This window comes from Anneissia japonica, unplaced genomic scaffold, assembly GCF_011630105.1.
Source record: "Anneissia japonica isolate Jap-2015-1 unplaced genomic scaffold, ASM1163010v1 scaffold277_len1293397_cov203, whole genome shotgun sequence".
Classification (NCBI taxonomy): domain Eukaryota; kingdom Metazoa; phylum Echinodermata; class Crinoidea; order Comatulida; family Comatulidae; genus Anneissia; species Anneissia japonica.
Window position 1 is genome coordinate 1066929 of NW_022719460.1, and position 19831 is coordinate 1086759.

Consider the following 19831-nt stretch of genomic DNA (forward strand, 5'->3'; position numbering starts at 1 on the left):
GTAATGCATTTCAAATGAAAAAAAAAAAACACTTTTCCATTCATTTGGTATGAACGAGACATGGGGTGGTGTTGGCTTGCGAGGAGGGCTACATCCCACCTCAATTCTACACGCTGACGCTGCCATGAGAGGAGATGAAATGAAGTGTGTGGTCTGGTAGGAGAATTTGAAAAGTGATTCACGCAGACATGGATAATTATTCTGATCATGCTCATGTAATAAAGATGGTGGTAATTTTTAATAACACAGTCGCTTAATATTAAAAATGTCCACCTTCCAACCAAAGGTCTTTATAAAACATGCCCCGTCTTGTGGGAGATAATTAATAGCTTCCTGCCGAACAGGTATATGCCGGTACAACAAATAAATAGGAAATAAATAATATAATGGAATAAATTCTACCTCTATCTGCCCCGCCCCTCGTAAAATACACTGCTACAACAAAACACGCGCAATTAAGAAGGAAAAATAGAAAAAGTGATTGAAATATCTGTACTGGAAATGTGAAGTTAAAATCACATATGTTGAGAAGTGACATAATAGATTCGAGCATTTGGATGGAGTCATGAGTTTAAATAAAAGCTAGTAGTCTTCGGATGCAAAACATGATTTTAAAGGCGGGCCTATGAGTTCAATATGAAGCCGGAGAGGTTACCTTATTGGGTCTGTCATCATAGGCCAACAAATTGCATTTAACACAAATATCTTATATAAAACACAGGTATAACAGTTATACACTCACCAAACTGCAAACTGGTTCGGTATTTCAAAATTCGAAAAAGGCATCTCCGATAATAACGTCTGCTCTATATTCTAAAGTTAAGAAATATTCCAAATTATTGTATTGTGCTGAGTGATTCGTCCAAAAACAAAAAAATTTAACGAAGACGCTACCCCATGACCCCAAGATTAAACGTATATTTGCACACGATATTGTCCAAAGGCTTTCAAAAACGGTTGTTTTTCAATGCATCTCGCAATCATATCAAACACGAAATACAAGGTTCATAGAAGAGTTCTCAACTCACGTACGACCGACGCGGAGCAATTATATTTCTATATGTCGCCCTCATCAATTTATAAACGGAGCTTATTTTTACGATCATGTTTCGAAGCAGAATGTATTCATACCTTAACGTTTCGATCGTGTTTTAATGTAGTTAACCAGGAGACAAAACTATAATATCCTCTATACTGACACAATTGTGTATGACCTAAGATAGAAAATATTATGCTTACTAACGAGGCGCTCAAATACTGAATTTATTAACTTAGGTACCGTACTAGGACATAATAATACTGTATATAAAATATTAATTGAAACTTAACAGAAAAATGACAGAGAAAAAAAAAAAACCTCTTGAATCCTGGAACTTTCGCATACATGGAGAACGTATAGGCCTACAATGAAAATCTGATTTAATTTGCCACAAAATTTATTTGAAATATATAATCGGGACCGTAGCCAACATTGCTATTTGGGCTAGCGGAGGGCAGGGGGTGTATGAGTGTACAAAAATGAGCCAACTGGGGTAGGTATGGATTTTGATAAGGATTTTTCACTTTATTACAGCAAATAACAAATTGTATATTAAGTACATATTCGACTATCTTAAAAATTGTGGAGCTTTTTCGATATTTTTCGATGTGTGAGTACGGGCTTGATCATAATCTGTGTATATACATTTCTAAAGTTATTATAAGACAAAACAGATTCGTGAGAATAATTATTATCAGGAAAAATATCCTATCATTAATTTCTATTGATGAAGGTGACTATGCTGCAGTTAATGACCAATTTAAATAATTATGTACGACGAACACACTTGAGGACAGAGATAACCACAGCAACCATTAAGCCTATTATTAATTAGGCCTACACTATGTACAACAATCAAAATTTTGTTGCTAACCAACACTCCACTACGTCGATATCGCACGCCGTGTACTAGCAGTGTAGAACAAAATGGAAGTGTGTGCGATGGTATCAGAATGACGACAATACATGATGAGGATGATTATGATTATATGGATGGCAGGAGGATAAGATGATGGTGATGAAGACGACAGGGACGTAGCCAGGATTTTGAAAGGCCGTTATGCCAGGTTACTGAGCGGGGGTGTCCCCATTTCTACGACTGGGGGAAGCTAAGGACCCCACTCGCAGGTAGCGCACTCTGTACGTTTTTAGGGCTGTTTTGAAAGGATAAAGTGAACATTGCAATAGATGAATCATAAATAATATTAGCCTAACAATAATTATAATAACAAAAAAAATTATGATTATGGCACCTCTAGATGGCCGGAAATTACTTAAATTAGAATCTAATTTCTTTTTTTTCCCCATTAAAACAATTTAGGGGGGAGGAGACCTTGAATCCGTCACTGCTCAAACCATTCTGTAATCAAAATAGTCATAATAACAAAAAATGGGCATGAAAAACCAGATCACATCATAAAATCAAATTTATGCACCATCCCCTCAGCAGTCACTAAGACATACTCTGAGTCAGGTGCCGACTCGATCGAGTTGCATGTTATACCCAGGGAAGGGTGCAGATCTGTTTTGGAAGGTGGGGGAAATTTTGTGGGTCCACACTCACCTCGGACCCACTGGTTGGGGCTGAGGTGCGAAAATTTCAGAAAATATTACCGTACCTCTAGATGGCCAGAAATTACCACTATTAGGCCTAGGCCTATATGTGTTATAATTATAGTAGGCCTATTGCGTGTGCTGTTGCATATTTACATATTTTTAGAAGTATTCATTTTGAGTGATTCAGGAAAGAATTTGTATTGGCTAGCAAGAACAAGCTTTAAAATTCTAGCACTGTGCACAAAAGGGAGGAGCTGCGGCTCCCACTGCTCTCCCTAAAACCCCGGATACGTCCCTGGAAGATGATGATGATCGTGATAATCAGGATGATGATGATGATGACGAAGGTGATGATGACGATAAAGATGATAATGATGCAGATGAAGATAAAGATGGAGAAGATGATGATAAGACGATGAATATGATTACGATGATCATGGTCATGGCATTGACGACGATGATGAGTATGATAGCCTATAACTGTCTATAAATAGGCCTAGAACGCGACAATCATTACACTAACACACATTTTTTTAAGTAGTGTATCATCTTCGTCATCGTCGTCGTCATCGTCATCATCATCATTATTATTGGTACCATATTGTATAAAACTGTAACCCCATATTGAAAGAATTGTGAAGGCGTTGGTGGCAATAATGGGATATGCTTCATTATTATCAATGTTTATAAATAAGGATATCACAATTGTACGTAAGCCCGTAGGTCTTAAAAGTACAAACCATCATACTCTGGTAAATACATTTCGCTCGTGTGCTATGTACATACAGTAGTTCAATTGAAATGGTTATGTTCAAGGATTCTGTATTGTATCATAGAGAAAATAGAACAATCTATTTTCTCTATGATTGTATGTATTTTATTCAATTATAGAAAACATATGCAAGTTGTAGATGCTAATTGGAAGGGACAAAAGATGCAATACATTGCATTGTACACGATTTTAATGAGGATATGCCAAGGAATTACTTGACTTAGAACCATCATAATTTAATTACTCTGTAATATCATATGGATCGTGAAATATGTTATGTACGTAGTTCACTTTAAATGATTATTACTGACAAGGATACTATATTGAACTGTTCAGTCAGTTGTATGAAAGCGCCTGGGGCTAGTTCTTTGCCTTTATCTTTGTGGTCTAATGGGCATGATACTCGCTTTGGTAGCGAGAGGTTGCAGGTTCGAATCCCACCAGACAATTTGTCATACAACGTTAATTTTCGTTGATGAGAGATGCCTGATACGATTATTACAACACGTTCCTATTCGAGCATTGTAATCACTTATCTATTTGTTTATGTTTTTATTGTGTTTACGGTGTTACGCAGCAAACTGAATTTCAATATTATTAAATAATTGCCTGGGGGTTTCTTTGCCTATATCATATAGGTCTTTATGGTCTAATGGATATAATATTCGCCTTGATGGAGAGGTTGCAGGTTCGAATCCCACCAGAGTCATTGTTTTCATGTATTATCGTTTCCATTTGAGCAATTAAAATAATCAAATGGAATTTGTGCCAAGACTTGCTGACAGCCAAGGATGAACCACAGGCAGTCTTAGAGTTGGTTCAAAAGCTTTAGAGCAGCTACAGAGAGAAAGATAGATATGTTCTACGGTGAGCAATGGTAGGCCTACAGTAAAGAAAGGTAAATGCATGGAGGTATATTGTAGATAAGGTAAACCCAGTGGAGAAATCACATTAATATATTTTCTCCATGCTATAAGGCACACAATGCGAATAGAGATATTGGAGAAAATAAGTTAGCAAATACAAACTCATTATATTACTCTTGTAAATTTATAGATCAAATAAAGGCAGAACTTTTATGTTTCTCGGAAATGTGGGAACCAGACTGGAACTTGTTAACTCAATCGTTGATTACAAAAACCCGGGGATTCGCAAGCTCGTAAGCAGGTCAGTCGCGTATCCCACTCCCTTGAGCCTCAAGGGGCTACGCCTCTTGCACCCCCACCGGGGCTCTTCCCCTGGACCGACTAGGGGCCCTAAGCACATAATTGTGAGATGGTGAGAATGAAGCTCCAGATTCTTCACTGAACCAGGGTACAGAACTGGGATTTATTTTTACTTTAAAAATATATTATAATTCATTATTGCAAACATTTCACGGGCAGGAGTCCGTGACTTCCTACAAGATATTAATACTGTTCCTAGAACTCCATCTAGTCAGCCGATACATTCATCAAATATAAAATCCTATTATAATAGGTCTACTGAATTTACTCAATCCCAACTCATCAAATTAGCCCTAATTATGAACATCATAGGTCACAAATATATTCAGTCGAGTGCGTAGATCAATGGTTGTCATGACAATGCTTCTTCTAGCGTTCAGTCATTAAATGACATCGCTTCCGTCTATTCTCAAATAATGTAATGTAAATATTATCAAATTTACGATAGTTGAATTTGTATTAAGATGAGCAGCACGCGTTTAATTCGTTATCTTCTTGTCAGCATAAATTACGGTACTTTCATAACAAAGAAGCCAAGCTTGCAGAGAATGCTAGGACGAATGTTTCTTTTTTCTTTTTAATTTAATAATAGGCAGTAACACACTGTATGCTTCATGCTGCCATGTTTATACTGTAATGCATGCGATGTGATGTGTTGCGCCGCCATGTTTTATTACCACAATAATAACAATAATAACGTTAGGCATCTGTATCCGTCAGAGGGAGTTGCTAGCGGCGCCATTTAACATATGGCTTTCCATGTATCGATTCTAGAAATGTAATGCCAAGGTTTTATTTTTCTATAATATCTAAACCTCTATTGTTCAGAATTATTAATTTGTATTCTGCGCCTGGATCATTTTACCAAAACAGATTATAATTAATAGGCCTATTAGTTTTACTGCCATGATCACAAATCAACATAAATTACCATCACAATTATAATTAATGGGATATCTGATTGGGATTTGATTTAACATTACAGTACATCACACAGATTTGGATTTTACAATTTTGTAATATTGAAATAATCTAACAAAAGTAAATATTCAGACGGATATAAAATATCATAAATGTTTAGAAGAGGATTTAATATAGGCCTACTTGGGATTCTTAATAATTGGTTGGCGTCTCTGGTTACATGATTATCGAAATAGAGCAACTGAATAAGAAAAAATCTGGAACATTAGGCCTAGTAGGCTTATAGCATGTAGGCCTACCCCACCAACATTTTTTATAAACTTAGATTGGCATGGAAATTCGATAAAAACATAATCATAATTAATTACTTAATGAGCAGCACGCCAGATATGTAGCATACTGTACATAATTATTGAATGACACGACTGGTTGAGTGAACCTGACAAGCATTAGTCGCAGTAGCAGCGTTAAGGATTTCTCGGAGAGGGGTCAAGGTCAACCAGTGCGGGAGCCACACCCACTTCGTCCCCACATTTTGGGGCCGAAATGAGCAAATTTTAAGCATCGGCACATCTATATGCCGGGAAATGCAATTTTCGGACTGTAAAAATGCTTTTGCAAAGTAATATTCTGGGACAAATGATTGGTTCTTTCTTGTAGGGTTCTGGACATGGGTCTGTTCTTCTTCCGGACCCTTACTAGCACCACCTCTGCGAAGGCCTACATGATGACTGGGAAACAACTACTGTACTCTATATTTTGGCTGGCATACTCGATGATTGTCAGAACAGTGGTGGATGTGATCAGTCACTGATTGGTTGGACATCAGTGATGTGTCTAGCATTGCCACTGACTGCTTGGACAGTGTTGCGTGATCTATTATGTGATATGTATTGTAATAATAGTAAATGTTCGAGATTTGATTTCTACATCACAAGGGCCTTAAAAGTATGAAACCTCCATAATTAAAGATTATCATAGGATGCATGACAGACAGATACTCCTCAGTACTAGCAAATAGTATGAAACTGCAAGAGGTCTGACTGCCCTGATTTTGTATGCACGCAATGGAACGTTAAAAAAGTACTTCCACGAAATAGAAGCGCCCTAATTCTGAATTCGAATCGAGTTTGCTCGAAATCGTCTTTTGGATACACGCCCCTTTTTGGAAGTACTCTTTGAAGTAGGAATGCGTTCCAACGAAACCACGGCAGTCAGACCTCTTGCAGTTTCATACTCTCTAGCAAAGATCTTATAAACACAAGAGCGTTCTCCGCGATTTACGCATAACAAATAGAAGCGTCGATTTGGCACAGAAAAGTAATCAGTTTTGGAGAGGGCACCCTAGTCTTTGCCATGAATCTGAGATAGGGTGTTCGCGTTACGCCATAAGTTTGTTAACAAATATGTTAATTCGCTCCTTATGTTTTAAAGAGAGGGCGCATTGTAAATCGGTAGACGCTTCTAATTGTTACGCGTAAACGTAAAGTTGCGCGTCGTACACTATAGCCTAGTTCTCACGAGAGCCCTAGTATCCGGATCGGGAGCTAACCGTTAGTGCTAACCGTTAGCACCTGCGTGAGAACACCCGGTTATCGCAAACTGTTAGCGGTATCCTGATACGCTAACGGTTAGCAAGCGCTATCGGTTAGCAGGTTGAGGGCGCTCTATCATCAACCAATCACACGTACACGTTTACAATTTCCAATTTCTTATTGGCCAGTGATCCGATCATCATATTGTTGGTATCCGGATAGGGATTTTCTCGCATGGACGCACGGCAGCTAACAGTTAGCAGGATCCGGATCCTGCTAACCGTTAGCTTCAATTTTGCAAGAGGGTGCCGCATTATTACAGAATTTGCACGCATAAATCGCGGAGAACGCTATCTTATGTTTATAAGATCTTTGCTCTCTAGGTATTGTAAATAAATGGTGCTTGAGGGCAAGTTTATTTGTCCAAACGGAAATTCAGAGTGAAAATTATTTATATTTTAAATGTATTACTTTCTGAGTCAGATTTTATTGAGTAAGACAGTAAAAATTTAAAAAAATATTTGTAACACCAAATACTGGTGTAAATGTGGTTTAAATTGGCTTACTTCATAGACATGCGAAATATTAATATTTACAAAATATTTCCACAAAAGTAATAATTGATAAGGTTCAGAATTTCTTTTTAACCAATAAGGATCCAAAATATTTTTGAAAAGGCTACTTTTTAAACCAACCAATTGTTCTTGAGAAAGTGGTCACTGATTAAAATGGTCATCTTGAAGTCTTGTTTTTGAAACCTGATGGGGACATATGTTTTTCTCAAAAAAATATTTTAATTATTTCATTTTTCTGAAAAACAAATTTGAAACCAAAAAACACTTTTTATTTTTTTTCCATTTAAATGTTAAAAACTTGCAACAACATAATCAATAAATCAACATAAATCATGCATTTATTAATACTAAAATAATTGATTTGTGGCCAATTTCAAGGAAGCGGAATCACAATTTTCCAGAGATTCAATCCGGGTATTGGTAAACCCCACAAACAATGAGTTTATATGACCATCAAATTATTATTTTTTTTTTTTTAGAAAAAGAGAGTTCTACAATCGTAATTAAAGGGTTTAGGAGGGGTTCGCAGTGTGTTTGGAGGAATGTGGTGTATTTGCAAGTATTTTTTCACAAAAAAAATCAACATTTTAACCGAAAAATAGGTTCTTATAAATATTTAATTTTCTTATTAATATACCAAGTGAGTCAATCACAATTGAATTGTTTGGTTTTCTACAGTGTGTTTTAGGAGGTTTTTGGGATTTAGCAATACCATTTGATCCTACCATAATTACTTTACCCTCACAATTACCCCCATTTTAATTTTTAGCATAATTGCCATATTTACATAACTATGTACATAATATAGTACCTCAGTTTACATTATTTAGTATAGTTTTGGGCACTTAAATTTACTTGGCGGGGAGTAGAAACCAAGTACAGTATGCAATTAAATAAGTTGCTTAAATATTCAGTTTACTTTAAAAACAATATTTGATTAACAAATATTTCTTTGAAGTAACTCTAAGCAGAACATTTGTTGAAGTAATGTAAGCCTCCGTTTTCCCATACATGAACTTACATTCAAACACACAATTAATCCACATGCTTTAACTACTGTTTATTTGTACTGTTTATAACATGTAAAGTTATTTCATTTGATACTTAACAAAAGTGAATTTTGTGGTTATCTATGAGTTGCATATTTTGGTAGTTGAAGTACTGTATGACCATATGCGATTCCTCTACTTTGTTAGTGGAATAACGTTTTTAAAACTTATTTCAACTATCAAAAAATGTTCAATGTCCGTTGTTTTCTGATAATCTCTCAGTACATTATTTGCATCTGTTGTGTAACTGTATTTGTTATCGATTCAATTCTTGCTTATTACAGTATTTAAATATTTGAAGATTTAAAAAAAAAAATTAATTTCTATTACTGAATTTTTTCATCGGGGCCATTTTTACCTACATTCTGCCAAAGAACGCAGTGTGCATTTGCTATGATAGCTGAATGTAAGGTTATGACAGAAGAGAGTGCTGTACAGTTAATACAACATGTAAGTTTGTACTTTTATATGCTTCTTTGGAAATGTAATTGTGATGGTTGTTTTTATTCGAGGGCTGGTTTTATTTACTTATGGACCGTAGTTTTCGAGTTGAGGCTTGGACTTAAACTGCAAGGGTTAAAGTGAATAGGTCTGACTAGGGATGTGTCGTTGTGATGCTTCTGTTATCAGTACTGGGACAGGAGTTGAGCCCAAGATAAGTTGAATATACAGCGTTGCATGCGTGCAAGATGAGTGGAAAAGTCATGACCTATATGAAGAATACGGTGGACTAAAGATGTAACATTGTTTACAGTTGTACCTGAGACAACTATAGAAGGAGATTGGAAACGACCCGAGATTTCTTTTGTTCTTAAATCCCGGTGATTCGTTGTGTGTTGCATGCTTTTGATATGCAAATCAAGTCAACCAGACACTGTTGCAGCCAAGCAAATGCTTACTGCGCATGCTCAGTTCATAATCACTGAGCCATGTAAATGAAAACAACTACCGAATAGGCGTCTCTGACATCGTAGCCGAACTTGTTCGTGGCCAAAACGCCCTACGCCCCTAGGCCTATAATGGCTAGGCCACACTGTAGGCCTAAACTAGAGCATAATTTAAGGCAGTATTTCGTATGTAATCCATGAAGATATTTAATATAGGTACAAACAGGTTTAGCTAATCTTTCGGTATATTACCTGTCAATGACTAATGGTTCATAAATATTAGAGAAAAGTGTATTTTAATAGCTGATGTTTCCAACATTCAATTGCTTAAAAAGCAGTAATTAATACGAAAATATGTCAATTGGACTGTATGTACATTCTGAACCTGACTTACTAGGTACACACAAAAATACTATTTCTGTTGTGGTAAATGATTTCAGAACATATACGTGCCTATAAATGTGTGTAAACCGTACTATGGATTTAGTGTGTTTCTTCAATTCAGGCCTTTTACCGAATGTTGGGACCCGGTTAGGCCTAGCCCTGGACGGCTGAGGGTAGGGGTTGCCGAATTACAAGCCTATTGTAGCCTTATGTACGCATACCATAAATTTCAGACATTTAAACTGCAATATATGTGTTTATGTAACTTACCTTTAAAAGAAATTTCTCAAAGTAAAAGTTTAAACATTTTTTTAAAAATATTATACGTCTGATACCGCCACGAAAATATACGTTTGTCTATGCTTGACCACGTGTTGAATTACTATTTGTAGGCCTACATTTGCTTGTAACAAATGCAATTTGATTTGCAATGATCATGACACTGTTTCATTTATGATATTGTAGAGTACAGTCACATTAATATAACCATTCACTCCTCATTGTGACAGGGTCATTCACTGGTATTGATTATTTCCCAGGTTGCGCAAAGCTGTAGCCAGGATATTTAAAGGGTATGGGACAATATCAGGGTGGACCCACTTTACTACACAAATCAATAGTGGTTTATGAGTGGATACTTAAATTCAAATAATGTGGACCCATTTTCAAAAAATTGTCCCATTTTACGCAAAAATATGAATAATTTGGACCCAATTTCTTAAAACTTTACCCATTTTACGAAAAAATATGAGAAATCTGGACTAATTTTCTTAAAAGTTGACCCATTTTACACAAAATATGAAAAATCTGGACCCAATTTTGAAATGTGGACCCATTCTTTGTGGACCCAACAGAAAAATTGTCCCAATAGCTTGCTACGGCATTGGTTGTGAGGTAAAAAGCTATCACAAATTCAAGTTCATTATGGAATTTTCACAAATTCAAGTTCATTATGGAATTTTCAAACATTTAAATGGCCATATTCATAATAAACTTTACTTAATTAACTTTATTTAATCAATATCGTGACAGTGGACTGGTTTTGGCATGGCATGCCTCCTATAATGAGAACTATTTATTATGTAACATAAATTGGTAGAAACTGCATTAAACTACATATTGTAATATTAAATAAGGTGTCAATGTATACAGGCTTTTGAATGTTGGTTTAGATAATTGAAACAAAAAAGAGTCTGCAAACACTATGACTTGTGTCAACATGGGAGGGTGAGTTTTCACAAGAGCTCTAATTAATAGTGACATCAATACTCTTAGGGAGGAGCAATTAACGATGACCATCAGATATTGGAGGAGATAACACTTTTACGATATTAATTTTAGATCAGCTTAAGATGCTACAAATTAAACCTTTAGTACAAAGTACGGACTTAATGTTATAACCGACATGTTGATTCTGGTTTGATCCTGTGAAGGGTAGCTGCTCACAGTAATTGGATTAATTTGGTTATCTATACAAGGTTCAAGAATTCGAGGTAATAACTTACTAATATTCTTGCTTGTTCAGGGGTCAAGGTCTGACCTTCTTTGCATACTGTGTAATCATCAATCATATGAATGACACCTAAGAAAATGAAAATTAAAAAAATATATATACAGTTTATTAATAAACGAAGATCAGAAACATCTCGATACACAAACTATATGTAGAGTACTGTAAGATTGATTTGGCACGAGACACACCAATAACAACATTTTTCTATTGGGGTTGTCCTGGTAGTAAATTGTACAGTGTACTGGATGACAATCTACTACTCTTTTCCAAAAACAGTAGCGTGAGTATGTTCTTTAATGTGCATGGTTTTATTGTCTCTATAATAATGAGGATGATGTTGAAGATGAGGAGGGATGATAATGATGATGCTGACAATGGAGTGTTAAGTTGATGATTAAGGTAAAGAAGATGGTAATTTTAATGGAGAGTAGTGACAAAGATCGTAATACGGATATTTACAAATGGGTGTGACAATGTTGATGACAGTGAGTGGACTGACGATGGGGTGTGATATTGATGCCAATGGTGAATAAAAAATAATGGTATTAATGATGAGCTATGCTGATCATGATGAAGATGACGACATCATATCATAGCTAAGACTAAGTACCTTTTTTAAGAGTAGTTGGTAGTCCAAGCTGTCGAAGTTGTGGTTCTAGAGAATGTGGAAACTGGTCAAGTGGGCCTTGGTCAAGCTCATAATTAAACAAAGCTTTGTTTCCAGTCCTCGCATAATCTGGATCCTGGAAATCATCAAACCACCTTTCCATAAATAAGAAAACAATAGAATCAGATAAATTGCCAAATTAATGAGGACAAAAAATTATTAACCTGTTAGATTAATAATGTTAAACATACTTAATAACAACTTGCTAGAGGGCAGTAATAGCTCAGTGGGCTAAACTGGTGATAGCCACTTTGTGGACTAAAACTGTATTAAAAGCATAGTGCTATTAAACAACTAGAGTGCTGACAAGATGGCGAAGCAATGCAGAGTTATGTATGTGTACCATCCAAGATGGCGGTCGTAGTAAAGCGCCACCTTCAGGCTTAGTATACATATTATTACCATAAACAAGCCCTCTGACTGACTATTATTTCATTAATGATAATGAGTAATGGTAATAACAAATTATTAAACTATCGTAACCAAAACGAGGCCAAGTGGAGCATCTTATTCAAAAATAAAGTGCCAAGGAATGAAGATTAAAATCGTGTAGATTACACCCATACACCCGTAATGCTCGAGTTTCAAACATACGGGTAACTAGCTGTACTGAACTTTCTGTGTAAATTGAGGACGCAACTGCAAACGATGGTGCTTAGGCAAAATTTGATTGGATAAATCATGGCAGCCATCTTGGATGGTACACACACACAGCTCTGCGTATTTCGAACATCGAATACATTGCAGTTAGCGCTCTAGTATTCTTATTATATCTCTATGATTAAAATTCTTTGGTCCCCTGTTCAATTCGCACCAGTGCTCCTGTTGTGTTTCACCTGGAAGGCTATATTACAAGCCCACCTATAATATATAGTGCACCACCTTTTGGATGAAATGTTTAAGTTGTTAGCCCTGTGTGCAATAATATTATTATCTTCATGTCTCCAATGTGCAGTACTGTTCAGAAAAGAGAAGAATAGTGTTGGATATTGTTTCCTGATGTACTGCCCAATTCACCACCAGGACCATATTAAAAATATAAGTCTTTTGACTTTAGCAACCTCTTTTTGGCATGTTTCACACCAAAGTAAACTATACCACAGTAAATTAAAGCCAGGCTCCGGAGAAAAAAAAACTGTTGATATGTTGCATTGATTTTCCAAAGGCAAAAAAAGCATATTTGATGAAAAACTTGGAAACGGTCAATGAGATACAAAAATCTGTATCTCATTAACTGTTCCCAAGTTTTTTTGTCATATACTGTATGCTTGTACCACTAGTAGCATATGTCTTAAAGCACTGTCTGCATATGTTCAAGGCAAAACTTCACATAAGACAATGCCTACTGCCACGTACACGGCTGGTTGAAAAATCAGTTGTACAACATATCAAAAATGTTTTCCCCTCCAGTGCTTGGCTTTAACATGTGAGATATTCAGAATTTTCAGGTGTATAAACTACCTCATAACATCATCTTTTTTCTCATTTGTAAATAGGAGCCCTACATTGCCAGTCAGTTTTTTGCTAAGCTGATGTAAATTTTCTCTATATTCATCTTCTCTTGTCCTGCCAAGTGCTACTGACATTACCTTGTTCTTGCCAAAAAAAAACCTAAAAATAAATCAGACATTCAATATTAAAAACCAAAATCAAAATGTATATGCTGTAAAAAGGCCTGTTTATACTTCAACGATAACGATAAAAAAGCTAAAAAGCAATTGTTCATGTAGAAAACAAAAGAAATAAGAGAAGTTTGTACACTAGGACGATTCGATAACGATTTATCGTGCATACGATAACAAAATATTTTTGAAAATCAAATCAGATGACGCCATAATCATGGAAAACCGATAAAATTGTTGCTACTACTACGATTTTAATGTTTTTCCATGATTATGACATCATCTGATTTGATTTGTCAAAATATGTTGTTATCACATAACTGATAAATCGTTATCGAATTGTTCAAACTTCTCTTATTTCTTTTATTTTCTATATGAACAATAATTGCTTTTTAGCTTTTTTATCGTTATTGTTGAAGTATAAACAGGCCTTAACTTTCCAAATGTGAAAAATGTAGTACAGTATGCTTCCCATAATATTAACCCAGTAATGGGAGGGATCAAACACTATCGAAAATGTTGTATTTTTGATGTAAAATGTTTTGAATGCGAGATTTTTGCTGTGCCATCTTGTTACTTTTGTGACGTTTGTTGGAAGTCCCCCCTTTTTTATGTTATATTTTTGCTTGTAACCTGTACTACAATTTAGCTTTGCTACAAAATTACACTTATTTTAGCAAACTAGTAAGAAATGATAATTGCAATATAATGTATAAATAATAATAGCAATAACAACAATAATAATAATAATAATAATAATAATACAGTATATAATCTGAAAACAATATATTAGTCAACATGCGTTCTTTTTTAAATACAGTAACTTAAACGATCCTTTCATGAATTTTATATTTTTTATATTTCTCGAATGTATTTTTACTTTGCCGTTGTGTTTGAAAGAAAAAATGATTGACGGATTGATTTGATTAAATGTTCAGTTTCCTTGATGTATTGGCATATTACCTACTATGTCTCCATCGGTTTCTGACCTCTTTTAGTTTTACATTCCGCATGTTATCAACAGAAAACAAAAATATCCGGGAAAATTTATCAACAGAATCTTGAACCTGAAAGACATTTACCATCAATAATGTAAATAAATTTTATTTGTAAGCATTTTTTAACTAAGAGCCAAATCTATGCTTTCTAGACCCATCTGCTACTTTTGAGTCAAGGTTTCTGGGATATTATTAGCAAATATATTAGCTTAGTGAAGAGTACAGGGTTTTTTTTAATACCCATATTGTTGTATCGTAATGGTTTTTAAAGTGATTATATTTAGAAATATTTAATAAATTAAGGACATAATTACTAAAACAGCATTGCAAAGCCAGATCACTGTATAATACAGCTAAAATGTTTTTCTTTTATTTATTTGCTTTAAACATTTATAACAAGAAAAATAATGACATTTTACAATGCTCATCAAGTGGCTAAGCCTGTGGGCTAGGCCTCCTTGATCCTACATCAGGCCTAAGGACTCAGCAGGACACCTATTTCCTAGCTACTGTAGGCCTATTACTAATAGGCCTAGGTAATTTTTCAAATGCCATGGCTAGGGATACAGTACCGTATCTTATCTTCCGTTTGCTAAAGGTACGGTAAATTGCATCATCCAATAAAATGCCGCCAACGGTGTGACGTCATTGTTCATAAAGACTTGTAAAATCACTTGCTGAATGCAGATAAAATTGGTGAAATAACATTCAGTACTTTGTTGTTTTGCATATGAATTAATCCTATTAGTACGGCACTAATGGAGGCACTAACATATCCCGTGTCATGGTCTTACAAAAATACATTTAAAACAATACTGAACAAGCAATAAAACATGCAAGTATTTTTTCACAGTAAGGGGCCTACCCAATATATTTACAAATCTCATAATTGTGAAGCAAATTTTACAAATATTCTCAGTTTTCAATTAAGAAAAAAAAATTCTAGATTTTCTTGGAAAAAATACTTTTTTTTGTAGGAAAATTGGATTTTAGGTAGACTTGGGAGGCTTGCTGAGTTATGTTTCCCAAAAACAAATACAGTATAAAATTTTAAAATGCCATGACAACTACGAACCAATTAATGGCAATCGTCTGTCACATGTTCCATAATCAAGTTACTTTATTTCTGATTGTTAATGTTAGTGACTTATACAGTAGAAACATGGAAGTAACAAATACATACTGTAACATTTGAACCTGATCTGGAAGTATAACTCACCAATCCCTGCTCAAAATACAGTATAAGTAATAAATGTCAAGCTATTGAATCCCAACACGATGGGCAGTGTATGGTGGCGTAATTATATTGGATAATGCAATTGACTGTACCTTTAGCAAAAGTTAAATTACGGTACTTTATCTCTAACCACTGCGTTTTTCAAAATATAAAATTAATAACAAACCTCTTGAATTAACTTCTGCTTCAGTTCCAATCCTTTCTTCTTCGTATTTGTTAGAGAAACTTGAGGATATAAGAGGTAATCCGCATTATGTAATAATACTTAAAACAACAATTGCCTAATAATGTCATAACAAACAGAGATAGTCACCCATTATTTGGCTAACATATGGTAACACAGGCCCGTTTGGCAGGGGGATGTAGATGGTTCGGAAGCATGCTCGCTTCAAATTTCAAAAGGTCCACTTTTAAAAAAAATAATTTTGACAATATCGTTCCCAAATTATTGTAAAATACTACAGTAGAAACCCTCAATTACAAACGTAAAATCAAGGTAATGAAGCCATAAAAGGTGAAGTGAAAAGCGAGTGAAAAATTAAAAAAAAATCTGCTCGAATTGTAACTGTTATTAGCATGCATACACACAACATACCATACTATACTATGTAATTCTCAATTGAAGGAGGCCCTCTAATAGACCTCTTCAAATTCAATGTTTATTATGGCTTCACATAATTTGCGTGCGAAAAAATTTACTTCTCTTTGAAGTAAAACTGAATTAAAACTCCATGTTTTAATCATCCTTTTCAGCTTAAAAGTCAACATAGTGCTTGATTGTTTTATTGAATGATCAATATGTATCTATAGAAGTTATGTTGGAGTAAAATCCACAATCTAGGTATTAAAGAAGGTAAAAACTTCCGATTAAAAACAAATTTGTGTGGGGCCTAGAGTGGGATTAGAATGCTTAGAAACTGCCTACTGTAGGCCTAGGCCCCCTCAGACTTAGCTGCGTAGGCATGTGGTCCTAGCCTAGGCTATGCCAGTGTATTACGAACGACTCTGGGCCTGTGCTGTATGTAATTGAGGGGTTCTTTCTACTGTATATGCTTTATAATATTCCCCGCACAGGCCTTGCTTTACAAATTACAGTACATATTAATGACTTGTCTCGTATTTTAAACTGGGATTTTCAATGTTCTTGAAAAGATGAAATTTGTATTTTTTTAATGTTGTTACTAAATATTAAGGTTATTTTGTTGTATTTTATTAGGCATGGGTTTATTTAGGAATGTATTTTATATATAAATGATGATGAAGAAATTATGCAAAATTGTTTTAATAAAGGTGGGTACTGCTACAATACAGTCTGGCTTCTAGATAACGTTCTAGCAAGAAGTAGTAGTAGCCAGACAGTCGACAGGCTTCACGGCCAAACACACGCCATCTCACGGCCAAATTCGGCCAACCTTTTTTCCTTCTTTTAATTATCACCATATAATACATGCCCAGCTACGTACATCATTAATAGCCTATGTTCTTTAGTTGCTGGCATGTACAGTATGTAGGCCAATTCAGGGCGAATCCAGAGATGTCCGAAAGGGGAGGGGCCGGGGCTGAAAAGGGGAAGGGGAGAAAGTGGGGCCGATCAAGATAACACCATCTTGAAGAAAATTTTTGTTTTCCAGACACCCGAAAATAACCTCTGATGCGTTTGGGCGATCAATTTTTCTTTCTTTTTTTTCACCCCCAATCCACCCCCAACCCTAAATCCGCATCTGCTATTTAAAATCACATTATTATTATTAAGATTGATCTAAATTTGATTTAAATGTATTAAATATTAAGGTACATTGTAGTCAATCTACTGTATATAGCAAAAATTTCAAGGGCCTGTTATTGGCAAATCCGTGGCTCTCTTTAATTAGAATGAATTAAGTTTAGTTTGGTAACAAACTATGCCTTAAATTGGTTTGACAGTTTTAATGGTCAACTTGAGTATACAGATAATCTAATAATATAACTGGACTTTGTATAACTTTACCCTAGTCAGTTGGACTTGGCCTTTCAATCACACTATGAATCTATGATTGTCAGTTTTGAGCCTAAGCTCTGAAGTTTGTGATACTTCTTAATTAGCAGTTTTTTGGTAAACAAGTTACTAAATCATAGAGAAAGTATTTCTCTATGATCCAATCAGAAACTCTAAAAGTATGGGGTGACTTACTTGAGACACACCCCCATTACCTAAAGTATAATAGGCAAACACCCCCATACAGTATCACTGAATCAGTAGTTAGATTCAACACAGAAGAAAAGTACAGAGCTTAGCTGACTCCACTCTAAAAGGGTTCTCTAACATCTGAAACCTGGAGTTTAGCTGATTGTAACCAACGTACAGTTTGTGTGAATAAAAGCTAGCAGTGAACTATTAAAAAGGAACTGTGTTTTATCGCATTAAAAAGCCACCAACAACTAACCGGTATTTAACATGGTGGAACAAACCTATGAAAACTTTAATAAACACTTTTTATCTAAACTTTCTAAATTCGCCTCTGAATGTTATTGTCACAGTACTTAAAGCAATAAATCAATGTTGCTATCAGAATTATCTTCTTCATTCTCAAATACAACCTCCAGAGTAACTTCGAAGAAGTCTCTGCAACGCATGCTTGAAATTGGAGGTGCCATCGGACCAAAATGATCACATCGAGCATTTATATGGCGCTCTACATAAAGAACACTGCAGCACCTGCCTATACATTTCAAGTGGCAAAAATAAATTAATTAAAGTACAGTATTTAATTTATATTCAAAAGAGATTCAAAAAAGATAGAACATCCAACAGGATGGAACATATACAAAGACACACAATATATGGTAAAACTTGCATGAACTGTCTTCATAAAGCTTAAATAAGGATAAACTTCATATAAAAAATATATACAGTATTTCATTCGAACAATTTAAATTATTAAATGTAACTGTTATCTTTTAAATGAACTCTCTTACGTCAACAAATCGGCTAAAGGGGTCCGTGTAACATAGTCCTAGATTATGTGTTTAGGTACAAACAAATGATAAGAATCAAATATAGAATTTAAGCTAACAAAAACAACATCCAAAACAAGTCTACGTTATTTTAGGCCTATATTGAAAAAAAAATGTAAACTAAAATTCGGCCAAATATAGTTTGGCAGTGACTTTTCAAATGTTACGGCCAGGCGAATTTTTATACGGCCAGATTCAGTCCGTCAAAAAGGCCAAATGGCAACCCTGGTAGTAGCTAGCTAGCCTAGCTAGGAGTTATGCTCTTTCATTGGCAACACATCCATCAGATGTTTGGACTCTGCCAATTTTAACCAAGCCAAGTAGAAGAAGTACTGTAGAAGTAGGCCTAGCTAGTATTAGCTAATATAGCCTGAAGTACAGTAAATAGCTAGCCTAGGCATATAGCTAGTTAGGCTAGCCTACTCTAGGCCTCTACTCTCCTAGCTAGCTAGGCCCAACTGTACCTACCTAAGGCGGGAACTACTAGGCCTCCTCCTAACTAGCCTAGCTAGCCCCTAGCCTAGTAGGGGTCCTACTAAAAAACGCCCGGGGCGCCCGGAGACGCCCGGGGAGCCCGGAGACGCCCGGAGACGCCCGGAGCGCCTGGATGGACGGCATGTAAGTTATAAACGGCTGTGATACGGCCAGAGAAATACTAGGCCTAGGCCTGGGCAGGAGAACAGCAGGAGCCTAGCTAGGAGGACCGGAGATATTATTAATTTGTTATTAAAGAAGACTGCAAATATTGAATCGGTTAATATTTAGCTAGGCCTAGGCCCCTAATATCTTGATCAAAATATTCATTTTCTTTTATTTTTTCAGGAACCCAAAGGCAGAAATCCTACTGTAGTAGGC

The 19831-nt window shown here is 35.5% G+C and overlaps 1 protein-coding gene across 1 annotated transcript in view; it reads right to left on the minus strand.

Moving 5' to 3' along the window:
• Positions 1 to 11414: 11414 nt before the first annotated feature.
• The window catches only part of LOC117110938 (mRNA turnover protein 4 homolog), an 8745-nt gene continuing 328 nt past the window's right edge, over positions 11415 to 19831 (minus strand). Inside the window, exons 2-6 of the mRNA XM_033253788.1 lie at positions 16149 to 16207; positions 14711 to 14814; positions 13587 to 13736; positions 12069 to 12220; positions 11415 to 11527 (exon numbers count right to left, since the gene is read on the minus strand). Of these exons, the coding sequence (XP_033109679.1) occupies positions 11415 to 11527; positions 12069 to 12220; positions 13587 to 13736; positions 14711 to 14814; positions 16149 to 16207 (578 nt within the window). The remainder of the gene's footprint in view (positions 11528 to 12068; positions 12221 to 13586; positions 13737 to 14710; positions 14815 to 16148; positions 16208 to 19831) is intronic.